This window comes from Ischnura elegans, chromosome 5 (assembly GCF_921293095.1).
Source record: "Ischnura elegans chromosome 5, ioIscEleg1.1, whole genome shotgun sequence".
NCBI lineage: Eukaryota > Metazoa > Arthropoda > Insecta > Odonata > Coenagrionidae > Ischnura > Ischnura elegans.
Genome location: NC_060250.1, coordinates 66305509 through 66328341, shown reverse-complemented (window position 1 = coordinate 66328341; position 22833 = coordinate 66305509). Strand labels below are relative to the sequence as shown.

General features: G+C 37.2%; 2 protein-coding genes across 4 annotated transcripts in view; one reads left to right on the top strand and one right to left on the bottom strand.

The window, feature by feature from the left end:
- Nucleotides 1-19139, top strand: part of LOC124158997 (NEDD8-activating enzyme E1 regulatory subunit) — a 25860-nt gene extending 6721 nt beyond the window's left edge. The window contains exons 8-10 of the mRNA XM_046534460.1: nt 8971-9107; nt 9366-9483; nt 18920-19139. Coding sequence (XP_046390416.1) covers nt 8971-9107; nt 9366-9483; nt 18920-19032 — 368 coding nt within the window. The 3' untranslated portion in view covers nt 19033-19139. The remainder of the gene's footprint in view (nt 1-8970; nt 9108-9365; nt 9484-18919) is intronic.
- LOC124158999 (vesicle-associated membrane protein-associated protein A) lies at nt 18919-22833 on the bottom strand. Of its 3 annotated transcripts, none has more exons than XM_046534465.1 (6): nt 22488-22833; nt 21833-21985; nt 21652-21755; nt 21414-21578; nt 21221-21319; nt 18919-21140 (listed from the first exon to the last, which is right to left on the bottom strand). In XM_046534465.1, the coding sequence occupies exons 1-6, from the start codon at nt 22543-22545 to the stop codon at nt 20970-20972; spliced, it is 750 nt and encodes a 249-aa protein (XP_046390421.1). In that variant the 5' UTR covers nt 22546-22833; the 3' UTR covers nt 18919-20969. The 3 variants fall into 3 exon arrangements, with proteins under 3 accessions (XP_046390421.1, XP_046390422.1, XP_046390423.1); XM_046534466.1 differs by lacking the exon at nt 22488-22833 and adding an exon at nt 22344-22366; XM_046534467.1 differs by lacking the exon at nt 22488-22833 and adding an exon at nt 22192-22293.

Below are 22833 nucleotides of genomic sequence, written 5' to 3'. Positions count from 1 at the left end.
GATCTTCAAGACAAGCTTGAGACTTAGTTTTTTGAGCATATTGTACTCAAAATCAAGCGAGTTTCAAGCAATACTTTTATCTTGCTTGAATTTCAAAAAGTTGTCACATAGCCTTAATTAAAAGCCTTAAATACCATAGCAGCTTGTGTGACACACGGATTCTTGAGTAAGACATCCTGTTTGTATCTATCAAGATTTTTACTGCTGTATTTTTGTCATAGTTCATATGGAATTACATAATACCATTTTCACATGGTCTTTTTCTGTGTTGTGTAATAATTGGCAGCCCATTTCAAATTTAGTAATTTTTAATACAGAAAAGACATCACTCTGTGGAGATAGAGAAATCATTGAGATTTGAAGGAAAGGATCTGAAATGGCAAAATTTTAAAGCAATTTTAAGATATTCATGCTGTGTATTACTTAGACTTGTATATTTAATATAAAACCGTATTTTAAAAAATGGAGCCTCAAGGGTTAATCTTGTGGCCTGGCCAAAATTTCATGTGAAAAAGCACCTAAGCACACATTATTTGTAAACCAAGAAATTTTTCTGCAATTGAATGCATTATTGTGGTTTTCAAAATATCAGCGCCTCCTCGCACAAAGTATGTATTGGAAAGGTCAACCTTATTGGAATCATTCATTTTTTGGCCTCACGATAATATACAGCAGACTCCCGATTATCCGGCTGCAGTTTATCCGGGTTGTGGATTATCCTTGCATGATGTTTACTCTCTCTCAATTTTTTCCGCGATCTTTATAAAAAAATTAAATCGGATGCAAAATCATCGAAATTACTGCATTAATGCTAGGATAAATCAGGCTTGTTATTTCCGTTAGAATCCCCTTCGTAAAATGGAAGCGATCATGCACTAGCTGCATTCACAGGAGCACCTAGTTTCTGTTTTCCAAGCCTTGCAGTTGGTGACTATGCTCCGCTAAAAAGATCACATCATCATCATCACTGGTCAACAATCCTAGGATTGGTTTGACGCAGCTCTCCACTCAGTTCTCCTATCAGCTAATCTTTTCACACCTACGTATTTCTTCTCTTTCACATCTCTCTTTACTTGTTCCATATATTTTGTTCTAGGTCTTCCTTTTCCATTCTTGCCTTCCACTTGTCCTTCGACGATTGTCTTCATCAGGCCATCATGTCTCAAGATGTGGCCTATAAGGTTGTTCCGTCTTCTTATTAAGGTTTTCATGAGGCTTCTCTTCTCTCCTACCCTTCTTAGGACTTCCTCGTTACTAACTCGGTCGATCCATTTGATTTTCATCATTCTTCTGTAGCACCACATTTCAAAGGCCTCTATCCTTGCTTTCTCCGCTGCGGTCATTGTCCATGCCTCACTTCCGTATAGGAGCATACTCCAGATGTAGGTTCTTTTAAATTGTTTCTTTACTTCCATATTTAAGTTTCCCGCTGTAAGCAGGTCTCTCTTTTGGTGGAATGCTCTCTTCGCCTGGGCTATTCTGCTGATAATTTCTTTCTTGCTTCTCCCGTCACTAGTTATCTTGCTTCCCAAATTACAGAATTCATCTACCTCTATCAGTTTTTGCCTCCCTATTTTAATGTTGGTCTTGACTTTTTCTCTTCTGCTGCATACTAAGATCTTGGTTTTCTTCGTGCTTATTTTCAGTAAATATCTACTCATTACCCTACCCATATTAACCAGAATATTTTTCAAATCCTTCACTGTTTCTGCTATAACGGCTATGTCATCAGCAAATCTTAGCATGCTAATTTTTTCTCCACGGATATTCACTCCCAATTCCTTTTCTTTGATTTCATTAATGGCTTTTTCAATGTAAACGTTGAAAATTACGGGTGACAATGTACAGCCTTGTCGCACTCCTTTCTTAATTCTTGCTTCTTCACAGCTGGGCCCTGATTTTATCACGGCTACTTGGTTTTTGTATAAACTGTGGATGATTCTTCTGTCATTATAAAGAACTCCAATTTCCTTTAGGATTCCAAGCATTGTGCTCCAATCCACGTTGTCAAATGCTTTCTCTAAGTCCACAAATGCAACGAATGTTGGCTTGTTCTTTTCCATTCTCTTCTCTATGAGCAGTCTTAGGGCCAATATTGCTTCCCTTGTGCCTTTGTTTTTTCTGAATCCAAATTGGTCCTCATCCGAGTACTCTTCTGCTTTTCGTTCTATTCTTCTATAGATGATCCTTATCAGTATCTTTGACGCATGTGTAGTAAGGCTTATGGTCCTAAAATCTTCGCACTTCTCCGCTCTTTTCTTCTTAGGAATAGGGATTATAATGTTCCTCTCGAAGTCCTTTGGTATCTCACCTGTCGTATACATTTCACTAATGATTTTGTATAGCTGGTTCAACGTCTTCTCTCCTGAATTTTTAATTAGTTCTGCAGGAATGTCATCAATGCCAGACGCTTTATTCATCCCGAGGTCTCTTACAGCCGCATCAAATTCCGATCTTAAAATTGGGGCTCCCATGTCATCCGCATCCACTTCCCTCTCGTTTTCGATAGCATTCGTTCTGAGGCGACTTCCTTTATACAAATCTTCCAGATATTCCTTCCATCTCTTCCATTTTTCTTCGTTTTCAATCAATAGTTCTCCGTTTTTGTCCCTAAGAGTATTACATCTTACGCCCCTTTCCTTAAAGTGGTTCCTCACTATCCTGTAAGCGGCCTCTACTTTTCCATGCTTAAGATTGTTTTGCACGTCTTCGCAAATGCTTTTCATCCACGTTTCTCTAGCCTTCCACGCTTTACGACATATTTCGTTCCTTATTCTCTTGTAACGATTCTGTCCTTCCTCTGTTTTCGCAGCCTTGTATTTTCTTCTTTCTTCAATGAGATCTAATACTTCCTGCGTGATCCATGGTTTTTTCATAACGACTCTTCTTTTACCAAGAACTTCCTCAGCTGCCGCCTGCAGACCACTTCTAATGGTTTTCCAACTCTCTTCCATTGGTTTATTGGTCGTATCCTCCCCTATTTTATTTTCTACAGCCTCTTTAAAAGCCAGTTGATGCTGAACCTCCCTCAATTTTTCAACCTGCCATATGTTTTTCACGGCTTTCTTCAACTTTTTAAATTTAAGGTGGCATTTCATCATAACTAAGTTATGGTCACTATCGATATCTGCCCCTGGATAACTTTTGCAGTCCTTCACCTGGTTCCTGAATCTTTGTTTCACTAGAATGTAGTCGATTTGGAATCTTCTACGGTCTCCTGGCATCTTCCACGTGTATCTTCTTCGCAGGGGATTTTTGAATAAAGTGTTGGCAACCACTAGCCTGTGCTCCGTGCAGAATTCAAGTAGCCTTTCTCCTCTTTCATTTCGGTTACCCAACCCATATTTCCCAGTTATTATTCCGTCTTGACCTTCGCCGACGACAGCGTTCCAGTCACCTAAAATAATAAGATTTTCTTCCCCTCTTACCTGCTTGATAACTTCCGCTATATATTGGTAGACATCTTCTACTTCTTCGTCTTCATAATCTGACGTAGGCATGTAAACCTGTACCACTAAAGTAGCTATGGGTTTAGTAATTATCTTCACCATTACTATCCTTTCATTAAACTGCAGGTAGCTTTTAACACGCATCCCGGCGCTCTTTCTAAGCATTATGCCTACTCCAGCATTACCATTTAGCGATCCCGTGTGTATCATTCTGTAGCTTCCACTCCAAAAGTCTCCTTCCTGGGGCCACTTCATTTCGCTGATGCCTAATTCATCTAGGTTCATTCTTCGCATCTCCACCTTCAAGTTCTCTAGCTTACCGCAGGTACGAAGTGATCTGATGTTCCATGTTCCTATCCGTAACATTCTATCTCGTTTGACCGATGTACCCTCTCGAGTAGTCCCCGCCCGGAGATCCGAATGGGGGACTAGTTTACCTCCGGAATATTTTATCCGAGAGAATTCCATCATGTCATTATATAAATTGAGTGGAGCAGCTGTGACTCCTCGGGATGATAATGTGGTGGTTTCCCCTTGCCTTCCACATCGCAGTACTACAGCCGTTAAAGTAAATGTTACCACGCCCGTAGTTACCACCCACGTAAATGTTTGTGTGTCGCTGTACCGACCAGTATGGTCTCCACCTTCGCACATGTGAAGAAGAGCTGCTGCCCTCTCCCCCAGGTGATGAGAGGCATAATTTTTGGTGGCCCCCAGTCGCCAAGTCACGGTATCTTCACAGGTTTTGGTATCTTTTAAATGGTCTACCTTACCCAAGGGTAGCCCAATACCCCCTCAGAATACCGCCGCTTTTTGTCCACGACTGCTTATTCGACGAGAGAACTCGCTTATCTCGCAGCTAACCTCTATATCTAAAGGTCGACCCACCATCCGCAACCCGGTGGACGCACTCGGTGGCTTTAAGCTCAGCCACGAGAAAAAAGATCACGAACTGGCGAAAAATGCTCTCATTGAGTCGGGGAATCACTCTAAAAATAACAGAATAACTGCATCAATAATAATATTTTGTTTGTTGTAGGTAAATTATGGGCATTGCGAGACATTTAAGTGAAAGTTTGGATGATCCGTGTTTTCCTATTATTCGTGCCGTCTCACCCCAACTATAGCCCGGATAATCGGGAGTATATTGTAGTTGATTCTAGTTAGTTGGGCCTCTTACAATACAGGCGCTCAATTTATATTATCTATCCAGAATATAAGCCTATTTAAATGGAATAATGGATATTTAATGAGAATTATTGTTTGGTATGAACCTATGCATGGAGTGTGTTTATATGCAATTTCAATTTTCTCATTATCTTAAGAGTTTTTCTTTATTGTGGACTTTTCTATCACTCATCTAATTTGGCATTGCTACTTACTGTGCAGCTTATCAGAAGCAGAAGCCCTAGCGAGACCCACAATGCCTTCTAATTCAGCATTTGTAGGCCTATCTACATATGTGTAGTACTTATGGATGTACATATATCTTCAACATATGGAACCTGTCATATGCATGGCATGAGGAAAGAGGCTAACAGTCTGATGTCAGGCATTAATTCATTATTTAGGGGCGTAGGGTATTAACTCCCGGTGCTTCACATGTTCAATTATGCAGCTCTGCCCCCTAAAAATTGGAGTTATGAATATTTTAAAGGGGATGTTGATAGGAACATTCTGTCCTAGAAAATTTATTAATTAGGGCTTTTAATCGATTGTCGTCCTGTCAAATTTCACACCTGCACTTTCCGGAAGCGGTAAAAAAATATTTTGTAGTCGGTTTGTGTTGGGTTGTGAAACTGAGGAGACTACCTGTCAAAGTCTCTGGAAAATTTTTGTTCAAAACTTTGACTTTGGCAAATTTTTGCAGAACCATCGTTTGGTATAGAGAATCCAGTAGTACATATATTGTACGATTTGTACATTTACCTAGTTTTGAAAAGCGAATGATGTCGCCGGCCTCGGTGGCGGCGGGGTAACGTTCTCGCCTGCCAAACAAGAGGTCGCGGGTTCGAGTCCCGCCTGGGTAGGTTTCCCCGGTCCAGGGCATGGTCGTTTGTGTACGTTAACTTGTTACATTTGTTGAACACCCCGATGTAAAATGGCCAATAAGAGCTGTATTCGGTGGTTTGAGAATAAAATAAAAAATAAAATAAAATAAATAAAAATGTTCAAGGTAAGTATGACAGTTAAATAGGCAAAGCCATTCGAGTAATGGAATGTACACAAAAATTTGTATTTCTGCTGTTTTTAATTATTTGGGGAGGAAGAAGGAGGAAGGTTGTGATTTTTGGTATTTTCCTCTAGATCTTTTTCGGTCCCTCACCTTCATGAAAATTAGCAGCTCCGCAGCTCTCCCAGAAGTGGCTGGGAATTTCTTGTGTGGGACACCCTAGGACCTTATGTTATAAATAGAATCCATAAAATTTATAATCTGAGACATAATCTGTAGTCGTTTGGAAAAAATTTATATTATTTTGTCACCATGCTTGCGTATACCCACAGGATCATTGAGTGGTCTCGTGGAGTTCAGGTGCAAAGACTTGTTTCTCTGAATTATAGGGCTTAAAAGATAGAAAGCTCACCAAACAAAGCACCAATCCTACCCATAACTGAATAATAATTATTTTAATGATTACAATACTGAGGTGTGCTGCAAAAAACTGGAATTCACACCATTTTGAATTATTTTTTGGAGAAGGTTTGAGAAAGATGGGGTTTCCCAGAATTTTTCCACAAATCATTTCAGTCACCTATCTCTGTTTAAAATTTCAGCTCTATAGCTTTTCTGGAAGTGGTTGAGAATTTGTGTCCTCCAGTGAAATTTTCAGTCACACAATGGGCTTTACCGCAGTCTGATTTTCTCGTTCCTTTATGAAACGTACCGGCAAGAGCCCTCTCTATATTTGCGACTTAGGTCTGCAATCAATGTGAACCATTTTATTTTCCGGCGACGATGTAACCCGCAAAACTCCTCCGTATATCGAACCCTCATACAATAAAATCTCCATTTTCTGGGTCCCCTTGAATTATTAAGGAGGTTTTATGATATATCTCAATACATAAAAATCAGGGAATGCTGACTAATAATTCTTCGTCATATGAACTTGTTGCCCATTGTACCTGTCTAAATCTTTTCATGGCATGAACAAAGTTGGGATAGAAATCTAGAGATGCATATGAGCTCCGTATTTGTCTTCATAAATAGGGCTTCAAAGCCCAGCTATTAACTCTCAGGCTTATTGAAGAGCCCGTTGGCTGTGCTAGGGCAAGTGTCTGTCTTTGTCATTTTCCTCAATAATCAGATCTGGTTTTTGTTGTTGATGTCATTTCTACAGTGTTTTCTGCCTATTATCATTTATGTGGAGATAGTCTATTCTAGGCTAACTGTTTTTAAACTATTCATTGGTATTTCCTTGGAGTAGTTCCAAAATCAATGTACTCTCTGGTTTGCATTCAAATATTTTCAGAAAGTCATCAATGTTAAAAAGTATCTACTATGTAGCTACAATAACTTACACAGGGCTCATGCTCGTCTGGGAAGTTAGAGAAATGAAAATCAGGACTGAAATGTCAAGGAAAAACTCTAAGATGTAAGCAACATAAAGACAAAAATATGGTTCAATTCACAGGGCATTATTGTGTTAGAGCAGCGAGGTAGGATTTTGTTGCCGTCCTGGCTGGGCAGTACAGGTTGTAGACTTGGCACTACTTGAGTTTATTTAATGGAATACTTTTTCTCTCCGGCTCAGTAAGACTTAATCAATTAACGTGATAAGGTAAAAAGGAAAGCCACAAAAAATGTCAAAAATTAATGAGAGATTAGCGTGGGAGTGGCTAGAGATGTGGAGGCTCTGTGCTGGGCTTTGATTCCTTGAGCTATTAAAAACAGATATCTTTCTGAGATACACATTGAAAATTACCTTATAACCTCATTGTGTTTCTAAGTCCAGTAGAGATTATTAAAAAAGTGAGATATATTTGCCTAACAGATAGGCTTAGGGATTTGTTTTCCCCATGACAATGAAGGATTTATATGAATATAAGGTGGGACTCGGTAGTCAAATATCTTCAACATGCGCCAGCTTTTATTTTATAAAAGGCCAATGTCCTTGATTGGTCCAGGGCAGTATTTACATAGATGTACACTTTGCTGTATTTTTCCTTAAATCCTAGTATATGACGGTTTTGACATGAGTATGAAGTCAGGGAAATTTTAAAAATTGGGACTGGAAAATGTGTGAAAAGTCAGGAAAATCAAGAAGGTAATGTTGGTATGAACCCTGTTATACAGTATTTTTGCATATTATTTCTCACCATTCATCCAACATAAATATCACTGGTGTGAATTCTCACTCACAGTTAGTGAAAACTCCATGCCTTTTGACTGTAGTAAGCAAATGATTTAGGTCACTGTAGACTTTTATCCTTTACGAATCTAACATTCAATGGACTTATCCCTATTTTTACAATCCATTCCATTTTGGATTTTGGTCCTTTGGTGGTGATAGCAAAAGAAAGTAGATGTCGGGGTGAGTTGTCTTTATTTTGGTCCACAGTTGCATAGCCACTCCTTACTGTTATAAGCCAGTACCTTCAACATAACCCTCATCTTCATGGTCCTCTTTATTATATTAGTAGAAAGTGGCAATAGATGAAGCCCCAATGTGAGAAAAACTAGATCCTCTCTGACTAGCCTACCTGACATAGAGATGGATTTATTGAAGCAAGTTTTTAACTTGCTCTAAATATTGACTGTTATTGTTTGTGTGGATTAAGGATATAAAAAGCTGTGGAGGGGGTCACAGGTGCAAACCCCCTGAAATGTTCCATACATTTTGGAAGTGTAGCTCCTCCAAAGGAATCACCATGAGGATTTTTTGATAGAGTTCCAAAATTTTATGTATGTCCCAATTAAATGGCTGCCTCAATTAGCAGAATGTAGCGGTCCATTTTGGCATAAGCTTTGTATAGATGTAACTCATTTGCTTGGAAATATGTATCATGTTGAGTAAATTATGAAAGAGTGCATAGTTATTTGCTTTTCTTTGAAAAACAGCAAATATTATTGATATAAACATTGAAATGGCATTTCATATGTGGAAATTGTTTGTTGCTTATGTTTCTTTAAAGAAAGTATAGAATGCTGATTTTGTGGTTCATTAAAGTTATGGTGGAATTCCTCAAATTTATGCCTCCACCGGTAACAGAAAACCAAAGCTGGTCCATGGGAATACACTCCTGGGGCCAGGCTCATAAATCTGAGACATTCATGTCTCCAATTAATTATGTATTGAAATTTTAGGATATTGTTTTTTCAATTGCAATATTTAGTTCAGCTTGTGTCCAATTTGTTTCTGATTATGGAATGTTAAAAATTGAATGTTACTGATGATATGCGTAATAATAGGAAACTTGTGTTTTATTCGTGCTTTAAACTTCACTACTATCCATTAATTTTGATACTTATACATTTTTAATTCATGTCCAACAGCTCAAGTGTTAATATCTTGTATTTCAGTGTCCAATTTAGAAGACCCTGATAGTATCATGGTCTATTATGTGTTATTTCGTGGTGTGGATAGATTTTATAGCGAATACAATGCTTATCCTGGGGAGTTGGATGATCAAGTGGAACCAGACATTGTCAAACTGAAAGTAAGCTAGCGTTTTGAAAATATTTTGACTTTGTGCTCATTGTTTTTATTTTTCTCACCTTAAATCACTAGAATAAATTTAAACTATACGATATTAGTCAATATATACTTGTAATTATTTCCATAAGTATACATGCTCAGGTAGATTTTTTTGCTATTTCTGATCTTCAATATTTGGTGTATATTATGGTATCAGTATTTATGTTACTCATAAATTTATAATTCTGAAAGCTAAGAATATGGATTTTTCCCTCTGTAGGCTTGTATCTCCAAATTACTTTCTGAATGGGGCTGTGGAACTCTTGCCAAAGACGATTATGTACATGAAATATGTCGATGTGGAGGAAGTGAATTTCACACTATATCAGCTTTTATTGGTAAGGATGTTGTTTTTCATTAGTGAATACATGTATTGATTTTATGAGGTCTCTTTAATGTTGTGAAAGTGTTTTGCATTTGTTTTAAATGAGCTGATGTTTCCATGAGGGAGTAGAAATGTTTCAGAGGATGGGTAGGGTGGTTTACCTATATACTGGAATTTTATGCACACATGTCTTAACATTATCTTCAACTTTAGGTTTGTAAGGATATTATCGGTGCTAACAGTGCACCGTGTTGAGTTGATGGTGAAGGAAATTTTTCTTTTTTTCACATTTGCTTTGATGTTTGGGTTATTTGCAGTGGTGGCTGGTGCTTGTATGTTGAAGAGCTGCAGCACATTATATTTCTTTTTATTGAGACGCATAGGATCCTTTCTGAATACAATTGGATTAATTTTTCTCTACTGATCCATATCACGTGTATCGAGTCCTAGGAATTCTCCTCTGGACGATGGGTAGTTCCAATAGAAAATGCAGTTTTTGCACATGCTATGTAACAGGGTTGATTGATTTAAATCACTTTGATTTAAATCATGAATTAAATCACTTGTTTTTTATTTAAAAAATCAGGTGATTTCAATCATAATGTGATCTATATGTTTGATTTTTAGAGTCAAGAAAAGGAAGCTGTAAGTGTATAATTTTGATTTTTATTTCTTAATTAATACAATGAATCAACATTTATCAGCACAATGGTGGCTCTTAAATAGAAATGATACTGTAGGAATGCATGTAACATGAAAATTAGAAAAAATGGCTTTGGTTAGAATACTAGCATATCCGTTGAAAAAAAAATTGTTTTCTGATTTAACTTCTAAGCGTAGGCACCATACAAAGTTGCAATTACAGAATTTTTCTAAACTTCATATGCTTTAGAACCGCATAATATTGCACATTTGATACTTCCAATGGCAATTTTATATTATGCTGGTGTAATTTTTAATTTGATACCATTGGCATTTCCATAGTTCTCTCCCCTGATTGACTAAATGTTGTATTAAGTTTAGAGTATGTTGCCTCTTATTGTTTCTGCAAACGATCATTCTCCAATATGCTGCCCAAATAATTAGTTTAGCAAATAACTGAATTTTTGATGAATGGAGAATCATAAAAATCTCATTTTAATCAATCAAATCCAATTTAAATCAATAAAATCTGATTTAAATCAAAAAAATCAACAAAAATGATTTTTTTGAAAAAAATCGTGATTTTTATCAACCCTGCTATGTAAACTGTGTGCTGTGAATCAGGCAGTGCTACCTCTCCATAAAGGGGTGATGAATTAATTTTCCAAATACATACGTTGCTACTGCAGTTTTATTTAGTTTTATCAATGGCATCATCTGAACTCACAAAAGAGAACAGAGGCTTGATGGAAAATAGTAAATTGATGGCAGCGGTGGGTGTTGAGAGGAAGGTTATTCTACCTAGTAGTTGTCTAACGATAATGCTAGAAAGCATGAAGTTTTTGGCGAGATCTCTCCCCAGTGTGGGTGTGGTGCCAATCAGTCTGGTGCAGGGCCTTGGCAAGCTCGACACTGCTCCAGATCAACAACAAGCAGGCAGGTGCAAAGACTGGGTCTCCTCCGAGCACAAAGCTATGATTATCTCAATGTTGTGGATCTTGCGTAAAAATTGGTGCCGGCAATGTAGGTAGTAATTCAGTTGAGATGTGCCTAGTGATTAAATCTGTGAGGTCACATGTACTGTATTTGTTTGGTGGTTGACTAAATAAACATCAACCACCTATTTTCGGAGGTCAATTTTTGGTAAAATGGGTGACTCCTGCTCAATTTCAAGTTATGCACTGCTCTGAAGACATATACCTTGTAATGCTGAGCGCCAGTGGTGCAGCGATGTGGGGATGAACCCCCCCGAGCTCAGAGAAATATTTAAGTTTAAACTATTTTACGTAATTGGATTAATATTACTTATATAATAGTGTAAATATTAATAAAATATCCCCCAGAAAGCCATAAAACTCACCAACCACCTGGGGGAGGGCCCCCTGATTACCCGGGCCGGTACTCCTTAACCCAAGTATTAGTATCACCTAAAACTCCTCTAGCCTTAATTGGTAGCTGCACCCCTGCTGAGCGCATACCATGGTAGGGACTTCTTGACCTAGCTTTATCGATATTTTTTCACATATTTATAATATATAATGGAAAACTCATTGACCTACTCCTCACCTTAATGACCAATTCCAGCTAGCCCTTCGGAGGATGAAAAGAAGGCCACCCCATTGCACTTTGCGATAATTCATAAGCAATGGAAGACTGAATGAGCAGCCTACTGTGTGACATTGCATCCATACATGTATCTATATAGTTGGTGGTTAACTGCCATTCACTTGTTTTAACATGATTCTTGCAATATAAAATGCTCACTAAGATGAGATACCGCTGCATAATAAAATGGCAGATACGAATTATGTGTTTGTGGATTGGTGGGAATATTAGTTCTAGGATGTTAGGTGATAGAGAAAAAATGAAAAGAAAGAAAATATGGAATAGGACCTTGTCTTTCTGATGTTTATTCCCTGCATGAAGGACCGATGGTAGATGAGTCAGTGTTTTGGGGTTACCTAAACACCCCCAAGCTAAGAAGACATCCCCAACCTTCTCTATCCGTAACATTTTTCTGGCACAATCATAGCATTTTTGTAGCAATCGTTGGGACAATAATTCTAATTCTTCAACACTTCTAATTCATCCACTGACAACTTTCTTCCACCTTCACCCATTATAAATCATTGACCAATTCCTCACCTTAACCATCTTCTGAGGATGAAAAGAAGGCCACCCTGGGGCCCTTTGCAGTAGTTCATAATTACAGCAGACTCCCGATTATCTGGGTGCAGTTTATTCATGCATGAGTTCACACTTCCTCAATGTTTTCTGTGATTCCACAATAAAAAAATAAAATCGGGTGCAAAAGCACCTGGATATTTGCATTTTAATGCATAGCTACACTGGGCCTATTATTTCCATTAGAATTACCTTCATAACATGGAATTATTTAATTTACTTGCTGACGAGGTATGTTTCAAGTTTACTTGGATGTCTGTTTTTGTTATGTAGATTACGTTCAGCACTGGGGAAAAAACTCGAACTAATTTCTTTTATAAAATTCTTCAGTGGCTAACCAATTGTACAATAAGAGAAATGCTATCTACAATCTCTATTTGTATATTTCAAATTGCAAATGTGCATTTATTGCATGCGACTGAATACTGCTCAAGGGAACCAAAGATTTTGTCGGAACTCGGGAACCGTGACTAGTAGAGGTCAAACTAGAGAGGAAGGGAATAGTAGAAGTGAAGGCAGTGGAGGAAGTGGAAGGAGAGAAAGCATGAGTCATAGCCAGGCACTCGCCTGAATAGACAAGTTGCCGAAAGTCCTGGTTTCTTATAACCGCAGCTGTGCGATGGTGTGATCTTGCACCCGTTGCCTTCATGGAAGTTCCATGTACCTGTTTTCAGGGCTTCCACTCAACCGTGAAAACCTTAAAACCGTGAATTTTGTCTGCTGCGGAAAAACCTGTGAATTTCATCATATAATCTTAAAAATCTCTTAAACTTGATTTTAGAACTATGATTGAAAGAGCAAAAGAAAAATTGATATGTCAGTCATGTTTCAAGGTCAGTCATGTGCAGACACTGTCCACGCATTTATCTGCACACACCTATTCAAAGTGCAATTATTGGTCCGTGTGCCATGATGACTCATTGACCTTAAGCCTGTACCAAAGCCAGAAGACTGGTAACCAAAGTGTTCATTTACCCTGGTGAAAATTCTGACACTTCTTATCTTCCCTGCTCCCTCCATTTTCTCACTCGCAACCCTTAGCCATCCCTGAATTTTGCGAACGATGGGTGATGTCATAGCACTTTCATTGCTTCGTTTGCATTTAGGGGGTCTGTCGCGTTTGTTAATGTAAGGCTGATGAGCGTTAAGCAATCAATATTTCTGCCTAAAGTGGTTTATCTAAAACCATGAATTTGACTGCATCTGGACTGTGAAAACCTGGAAAAAACCGTGAATTTTATATTTTAGTTTGAGTGGGAACCATGCGTTTTCCAAGTATCCCGGTGCACGATCGCGCTCAGCAATAGTGGACCTGTGTCCCGCAACAGTTGCATCCCGGACAACTTGTGTGAGATGTGACTATGCGGTGTGGTGCCTGACAGTGTAGTTTCAGATATCGTGCAGCAGTTTTGAAGCAGTCATGCAAACCACTTTTCTGAATCCATGATCCCACAGCCACGGATGCATGATTTTCGGAAACCAGGTATCACATGGAGTAGGAATAAGAGTACAATCACTTTATTGCCATTAAAAAGATAGTCGTCGGGAAAATAACGCTGTTCATGATTCCAGAAAGCAATCAAAATTAACATACAATACAGTACGTAAATAATAATAGATGGTTTGATTTATGTAAATTATGAAAATTACAAGAAAGGAAAGTGAAAAATTGGAATATTCGAGTTTTCCAATTTTTCGTGCTTCCTTTCCCCATCATTAGCCCGGATAATCAGGAGTTGGCTGTAAATAAATTTGTAATCATTGTAGATTCCTTTAATTAGCAGTGGAAGACAACGCAGCCTACTGCGTGACATTTCATCCATATATCCTTGCCCTTTATTTTCAAAAAGGATGAGATAAGCAGACCTGAAAGAACAATCTTGGTTTTCCTTGATCATTAAAAAGTAGACCCACTTTGCATCCCCACCCCCTATTCCAAAAAAAACCATGGAAATCCACCTACTTTACGCCCTTTTGCTTCCTCATTTTTGGCTCAATGATATGTTTTTATATATTTGCCTGCAATGATTGCAGAGTAATTTTGAATGGTCCTTAACCACATTCTGTTCTCACAAGCCACAAATTTGATATAGCTGCCCACTACCACACAGAATGGTAATGTATGTATAATGATGACGGATGAAAGTTATGAAAGAGGGGTTGGAATAACATCCTTAGGCTATGCATGAGTTCCTTAGTATCATAATTCCAATCACATAGAATTATAATTATATTCTGAACATAAACAAATTATGACACTGGGATAAGAAACTAATGTGCATAAAGAAAATTTAATACATATAAATCTTTTTTCTTTCATTAATCCATATTTATTGAATGTAAAATTTCAAATTAAAATTTTCACATGCTTAGTACATATTAACCATTAAATTAGAAATTCCCGAGTACATCCCTAAATATGTATAGGAATGGGAAAACTCATGTTGATGCTGAGGTGCTGGAAAACTATTGCGGAAATTTTTTTCATAAATGGCTTGTAAAATGAAATGTATGGACAATATTCATGCAAAAATAGCTGAATAACTAAAGATCGTATTAAAAATAGACCGATAATCAAGTACATTCAGAGGATAGGACAATTTTGAAGCATTTTGAAAATCACGAGTCCAACCAAGATGCAGAGAAGTCATATTTGGGTTAAAAATGTGCGCATGTACTCTTTCATATCAGGGATTTAACAAACCAATTCCTGGTATGAATTACTTGATGTACTAATATTTAACCCTTATTTGGATTCTCGGTTCGTGTCAGATATGTGGGCTCCAATCCAGTCATCCCCGAGCCACCCACTCCCGTTAAATTGATATTTTTAATTTTTAACATGTATGCATAGCCTGGCTACATGCACTGGGAGTTCGAAACCCAGCTTTTTTTAATAATTAGGGTCTTTTCTTTTCCTCAAATTTCCATGTATAAAGTTTTTTTTAAAAGCGATTACTGATATGTATAAGACCTGTAGCACTGCAATATGCAGGGTATTTTACTAAATGAACAGAATGATGTTTCTTTTCACATTTCTCAGAAAATTTTCACTTTCACTCTCTTTAACCTCACCTATGCTGCTTTGTTCAGGAATATGTCATCAAAATGGAGTACAAATCTCAAAGAATTATTTAAAATTTCATGAAATTTAATCCTTTTTTTCATAGCCTAGGTCATACAAGAGAGTCAAGCAATATTGGTCACTTTCATCTTATGAGGCATTGCGCTGCAAGTTTAATTGTGACCACTTTTCCTTCTTGTTTTCTGCTTCTATTTATCATTTTTCTCATGAAAATTGTCCCAATAGGAACTTCTTATGCATTCAATGCAAGATATGAGTAGAAAGGAAATTATCAAAAACTGTAACATTAACTATGCCTCCTTTATGCATGACTAGGCCTATGATTAATGTATTTTAAAAATTTGGATGCAGCGACTAGAAGGAAGTCTTGATGTAATTCGTGCTCTGTATTATAAGGCATATCTCTTCAGAGTGGTGAGTAACTAGTTAAGTTGCAAGTTAATGGGGGCACCCATTTTACCAATGACAGCAATTATAATACTCCAAAAACAGGTCCATGATGTTCATTTTGACAGTGACAAAATGTGTAAGGTTTGTGAGTATGTTACACATAACCGCACCAATTATATCACTTGGCACAACTCAACTGAATGGGTTCCGGGCGCTGAATCTTTATGGAAGATTCGCAACATTGAGGCAATCATAGCTTGATGCTGGGAGAAGATTCAGTCTGCACGCATGACCACCTGTTGTCAAATCGGGTTAGTGCCTAGTGCCTTCCTCATTGATGCAGTACCATGCTAATCAATTTGACCTGGGCAGAGATCTCATCCCAAAGTTAGGTGTTTTCTAGCTGTATTGTTAGTTAACTAATAGGTAGAATGCACAATGTGCCACATCTACGTTATGAATATTCTGAGCATCACCTTAGCAACGATAACATGTCCATGCCACACTGCAAACTATCAGCATGAACTAACCCCTGTGTTATATTCACATCCAGGCCATGATGCTTAAAAATTCATCTCATATCTTCTAAATTCATTTTCTTCTCCACTTCTAATTTCTTGATGTCAATTTTTGACCGTCAATCACTAATTGGTACTGTATACATTCCAGTGTTGTCTTAGGCTTGAAAGATATGTCAATGCACATACACAGGTGATTCACTTAAATCTTTTGGTGACTTTTCTTAAATCCAGATGTAATTAAGGTGAATATGGGCATAATTCTTCAGCTTTTGATATAACATGCGCCCTACATAGTGATTGATTTTCAGGATATTATAAGCACTCATTAAGCCGAGCTTTCACTGTAGTTGGATGAAAACATTAATTGTCTAGCAAGTGGACAAGAGGTATGGTTAAGAATGGCCTTGCATTATATTCATGTATTAATCTACTCAGTATATCATGGAAGCAAGGTACACAAGCATGAAAATATCGATCTGATAGGTGAATTGGATTGAGAGCCACTTCAATCCTATTATTATTGTCAAAGGATGGATGTGGAAACGAATAGCATTGAAGAAGGTAGGCTAAGTGTAGGATAAAAAAGCTAAGGTCAAAAATTGAAAATGAACATTGACTGGCTATTAGCAAATCCCATGCAAATGTGGCATTTGACTTCAGGAGGAGACAGCAATTGAAAATGGTCTATTATTTAAAAACTGAGGTTAAAATTATAGTCACAAGTATTTAGGCAATGCTTTTGCAATTATCTGGGAAATCTGGAAAATTATCTGGGAAATAGCTTTTAGGTTCCAAGCTGTAATTCATAGAAATTTTAATTTCAAGGTAACCGTGTTTTCCTGTGTGTCCATTTTATGTCCCATTTTTGATGAACAATTAATCTAATCACATCATCATCAAAGATGTCAATCACATGGCAAGCTAATGAGACATAAAAATGAAATTCACTTCTCAAGAAGACTGGCTAAGATTGGTGATTCTCTTTCCATGAAACTTACATTTGTTGGTATTTTTAACCATAGTAGCGACTTGATATTAGTACTAGGCAGGGATGCCGACTTACAAAAAATATTGGGGGGCCCAAACCGGGGATCTTGCCCAAGGAAATTTTATAACTAGTGAGTTTTAAGTTAATTAAGCATTTTAGAAGAGTAATGTGATCAACATTAGAACCCTGATAACTCGAAGCTCGATATCTGGACACTACAGGGAAAATCTACAAGCCTGACACATTTTTTCTTCACATCCATAATGAATTTTTGAGGGGGCTTGGGCCCCCTCAGAGTCGGCGTACTGGTATTAGGAGGTGACCTACAGCTGAGATCATTACCTTCATAAGGGAAGAGAAGGTGGAGGACCTGTATTGGAATTAGACTGCTTGTAACTAAAGACTCCCAAGGAACCATGATTTAATGTCACATCCTGCATGTGTGCATTCTTCACGCAGCACCCATGCAGAGATTACACTTGAGCTGATAAATCTGCAGCACAGCTGTAATTAAAACCCTGGATCCGCAACATGAAAATCTTGAATTGTAGATACCACACCAACCTGATTTTGTATCCACAATAACAAAAGATTGAGATTTTCCTCTTGAGCATGTGGGTTGTTGAAATTTTGTTATTTCAGCTATCACCCTCACACGCATTCTCCATTGAGAAACTCCTGCACACAAGCGATACCAAACTATCCAATTCCTGAATAACAGGTGGCAATAGTAAATTTGTAAACCAGCACTATCTTTTTACTATAATTGCACCAGATTAACGTGAGAAAATGGAGTTCCTGAATGTTAGGATCAAAGAGAAAATCGCAACATTTAAGTGATTCTAGAGTTTTTCTGAAGCATCTAGCTGTAATTCAGGGTAAAAGCCTCACCGTATATATTTATACTCATACTAGTTGAATTGATGCAGGAATGCTTCATGTATTGACAATTATTTATTGCAATGACTCATGTCCCAGTTACTATGTTAAGATGGTGCAAACTTCCCATGTAAAATTTGTGGTTTCCAGCTTCTATACCCCAGTTTAATGGTGAACTCAAATCAATCAGATTGTAGGGGTTTGCCCTTGAATCTGAGTTCAGTCAGGCCTACCTTGAGGCAAAAAAACTCTTTATAATACTAATGCAAGCTATTTGGCTCGAAGCAAAAATGGGCTGCTCAAATTTCTGGAGAAAAGTTAATTTTGTGTTAGGTTGCTTTAGCAGGGCATATTAATGAATATTGGCTAATTAGATTTGCTAGTTAAGCTTAGTCTCTCTATGAATGAAATCAGATTTTCCTCTTTCCTCATCAGATAAGAGTTGTCATATAATTTTCTAGGATGCTGCATGCTAGACTGTATTCCATAACTTATAAATTGAATTTTGTATCAAGCAATTATATTTTTACCAATTCTATCAAACATTAAGCAAAATTCATACTTTGAAGCAGTTAGGAATAGTATAGTGTAAATAGGTAGTAAAGGAAAATGTGAAAAAGTCTTTATTTCAGCCTTGTAATCGAGTGGCTATCCTAAATTCATTTTTTTTAACCTTGTCTACAAAATTCTTGTGAACCTAATGTTAACCAAATACAACTTGTGTAAATAACAGTTTTAATAGTACATATTCTACTTCCAGGTGGCTGTGCTGCTCAAGAAGCTATCAAGTTTCTCACTTGTCAGTATAAACCTGTGAATAATACTTTTATCTACGATTCTATTTTCTGCAAATCAGCTACTTACATTTTGTAGTCTTGTTCTTTATCTTAAAATGAATATTCTGTATCAAACTGGTACAGTGTGGGAATCCTCTATTTATAAATGAATTCTTTATTCAAAATGAATTTGATACACGAGTGCCCAATTGATTTATTTATTCCTTACAAGGCTTTCTATGACATTACAGCATATAGGAAATTTCAATCAACAAGTAAAAATGGTAAATCAATCTCAGGATTTTTCCAGAGTACATTTTTTTCGAAATTGAATTCATTAAAAACTTGGACCACAAGTGTTATCACCATTGCGGGTACCTTGATTTATTCAAATCTTTTTAGAGAAATTAGCTGAACCCCAGGACTCCAAAAAACTTACTCAGAAATAAAATGGAAACCATGTACAGTGTACCATTTTGGGAAAGAAATGTTTTATTCTGAGCTTCACCATGGAATTAAAAACAAGATTCATATCTACATGCATTTTTACAGTTTTAGGGATGAAATTACAGAAGTCATGCAACCCAGAGCAAATGTAACAAATCATTATTGTGTTGAATGCATTTAGCAGTAACTAATTTATAATCTTATGTAAGCACCACTAGTGTACAGGAAATTCTTGTAAACATCCATATCCACTTTCATATTAAAAAAATTAACAGAAGGGTAGCTGCCAAATTTGTGTCAAATTATTAATGTGATTCAAAAGCATAAATTTCCACGCTGTGAGCGTTAAATACAGGTGACTTATTGATTGGCTCAAATACGTAAGAGTTTTCTAAGATTTTTATTACAGAAAGTGATGATCATAATTATAACATGGCAATTAACTCATTGGATGAGTAACCACAAGTTTTTACAACACTAGGCATCCATCAATCTTGTTATTTGGGAACATTCCATTCACCAATCGGTAATAAAACCATAACTCCACTCAAGAATGATTAATACAAAAGCATCTGAATACTACTCATGATTCAGACATTCCTATTGAACTTCAGTGAATCAATTCCTGCTGACTCCTTAAAAACGTTTTGCCATAAGCTAGTTATAGGTCACACTAATCAGTTTTTTTTACATTAAATATCAATTTGTGAAGAATTATTCTCATCACAACAAACAAAATTTCTCATTCCCACTGTACAAAATAAATATGGCCACTTACTCTAAATATTTAGATTTGTTCACAGAAAATTGCAATACAAGCCGTAGTAATTCCTCTAAGCCAAATGGGACAGCAGAAGTTTTGTTTATCAACATTCCATATCACTAAATAGTTGATAGTAAAATTTTGGGAGGGGTACCACTGCATGTTGGGAAATGCAAAACAACTCAGATAGCAGAGTCTATCAAGTTCAGTCTCTTAACACGTGGTTAAAGAAAACAGACGTTATGTGGTGTCTGTACCAAAGAAATGAAGTACCTTTGTGGCTTTTAAGCTTGGAACAAATATGCCTGGCCTTGTAGGTCAATATCAATAACAGGCCTAATAACAAATGGTGCACCGTTTTTATAATAACTTTAAACATCACATGCTAATTGAAGTTGTTCCTGCTTACTATCCATGAACAACGCACTATTTACAAACATTGGTAAGCCATTCAATGTGAGTCGCCTACGCAAATTCGTCTGAACATACGGTCAGTTTGGACAACTTCAATAGAACAGTCTCTGCTGTGGAAATCATGTACTTCAGCATTGCATGTATGCATTATATTTTCCTCCTCCAATACCCCGTAAGTAAAAATGTCACAAAAATTACAAAAGGGACGTGCAACAGCACCATGAAGACTAAACATTACAGGACAGGGGGTTTATCAGATGTACAAGTGAGAGAGAAGAAATGAATATGAAACATAGTAGTACTTTTGTGTAACTTCCAAGAGCAGGACTTGATAACCTATTCAATACCCTTTTGAGGATTTGGGGACAAGAGGAGCTGCACACAAACTCACACTTTAGCAGAAACAGAGTTCACAGAATGAACTTCCCAATGATGATTCCAAAGAACACAGCCCCCAAAGCAATTATCAAGTAAAACATCGGGATGGTAGCTGGAGAGGCAGCAATGGTGGTAACTGACGTTGCTGGGGCCGAAGTTCCAGATGAATGATTGGCTGAACGGCGCAATCTCAAAAGTTCCTCCTAAAAATAAAAGGATCGATTTGATAAGACCATAAATAAACAAGGTTATTAAGCACGTAACGGCTGTAAAAAGTAATTACTTTTAATTGAATGTTTTCCTGGCGGAGAGAGCTTTCCTCTTCTCTCAAAAATCTAACCTCGGTGGCTGCTTTCGCCAATTCTCCTTGGTATGCAGAGGCCTAACATCGGGAAAAAATTACAAATTAATACGTAGAATTTTGCACTTCGTTAAAATTATCGGTATATTTCGTGCTGGTTACTTAATTAGCTTACATTCTGGCCGGGATAAATAATATCCCTAATCGCAGCGCCCGTCCTCTTCGGCTTTTCTTCGTTAGCGCTACTGTTGGGGTCCTGATTATTTTCGGGTGGAGGTGGTAGTTCAAATACACATTTTAGCTTGGAGTCCATAAATTTTTCCGGCTTTACATCCTTCCACTGGTGAAAGAGAAACAAAATTAATATAATGCCAAACGTGTCAAAACAACGTGAAACTACAAGCTACACTTACCAAAGAATCCATGTTAATTTCACCGTCGGGAGCAAACATTGTCTGTACCATAAACTTGTGTTTGTTCTTTTCGTTAGGGTCATATTCGAACGGTTGGAGACAAACTGAAATAAAAATTGTGAACCAATGACAGCCACCACGTAATCCTCTTCCCAAATCAAAAATGAGCACAAATACTTACCTGCAATATCAACTGAAGACTTTGGGTCCAAAATCCCTGAATTGGGTCGAACACAGTACTTTTTTGGAGCTGTTGTTTTTATCTTGAAGCACACTCTTTGATCAGACGGATTTGTTAATTTCATTAAAGATGTCACCGGCGAAGAAAACGGACCTAGACCATTAAATAATATTTTAGTACATATAATATTACTAACCCTCGATTTTTACCACATTACACGTTTACATATGAGACAAAATTGCACTAAAACCGCTAGCATAAAAACCTTACATAAGAAACATAAAGAACATTATGTATACACAAGGATCACGATATCAAATGTTATCAGTGATTATTCCAAGCTAAATAAGGTTCAAAACCTGAAATTAATGATCAATAAAAGAACATTCTTCGACTTCTATTCACTTTGGCAGAGAGATTATGGATTAAACGATTAACATATATATCACATTCTAGCCATCACTCGACGATTTCACTTGTTTACAATATCCTTAGAGGAAATAATTTTTACATGTCATCTGGATTTATTGCAAGATATTGGCATGTAATTGCTTAGTCACCGCAATATGATTTGCAACTGTGTCTATTCTCAGGAATGGATGATGGCCCGCAGTTTTGTCCCCTTTCGACAGTGCCAATAGGAAGAAACACTCACCTACAAATTTGAGTTCATTTTGAGGCTCTATTATTAAGATCTGCTCCGGCTTCGACATTACTGGATTTTGACTAGACAGTTAACCACAATAAGATATAAGAATCACTTTTCTTCTTACAAATGGCTTCAATTCTAATCCCGGTACCCTATTCAGGTTTTCCAACAAATACGCATGCGTCACGACGTGAATATGGCCGATATGGCTGACTGTTATGACGTCATAAATTACGAATCTCTTCGACTGTTGCACCTATTCCGTCTGTCAGGCTCATCAAGTTCAAGAATAATTACACTGAATATCCTCTAATAGCACGAGGATGTAAGACTATCCGATAAACTAGACACA

Bases quoted from the DNA above. Each gene is read 5' to 3' on its own strand.
- LOC124158999 (XM_046534465.1), bottom strand. From the start codon at position 22,545: ATGTCGAAGCCGGAGCAGATCTTAATAATAGAGCCTCAAAATGAACTC. The intron at 21,756-21,832 runs GTAAGTATTTGT...TTTTTATTTCAG, and splicing joins GTCTTCAGTTGATATTGCAG to TTTGTCTCCAACCGTTCGAA. The intron at 21,579-21,651 runs GTAAGTGTAGCT...CTCTTTCACCAG, and splicing joins AAATTAACATGGATTCTTTG to TGGAAGGATGTAAAGCCGGA.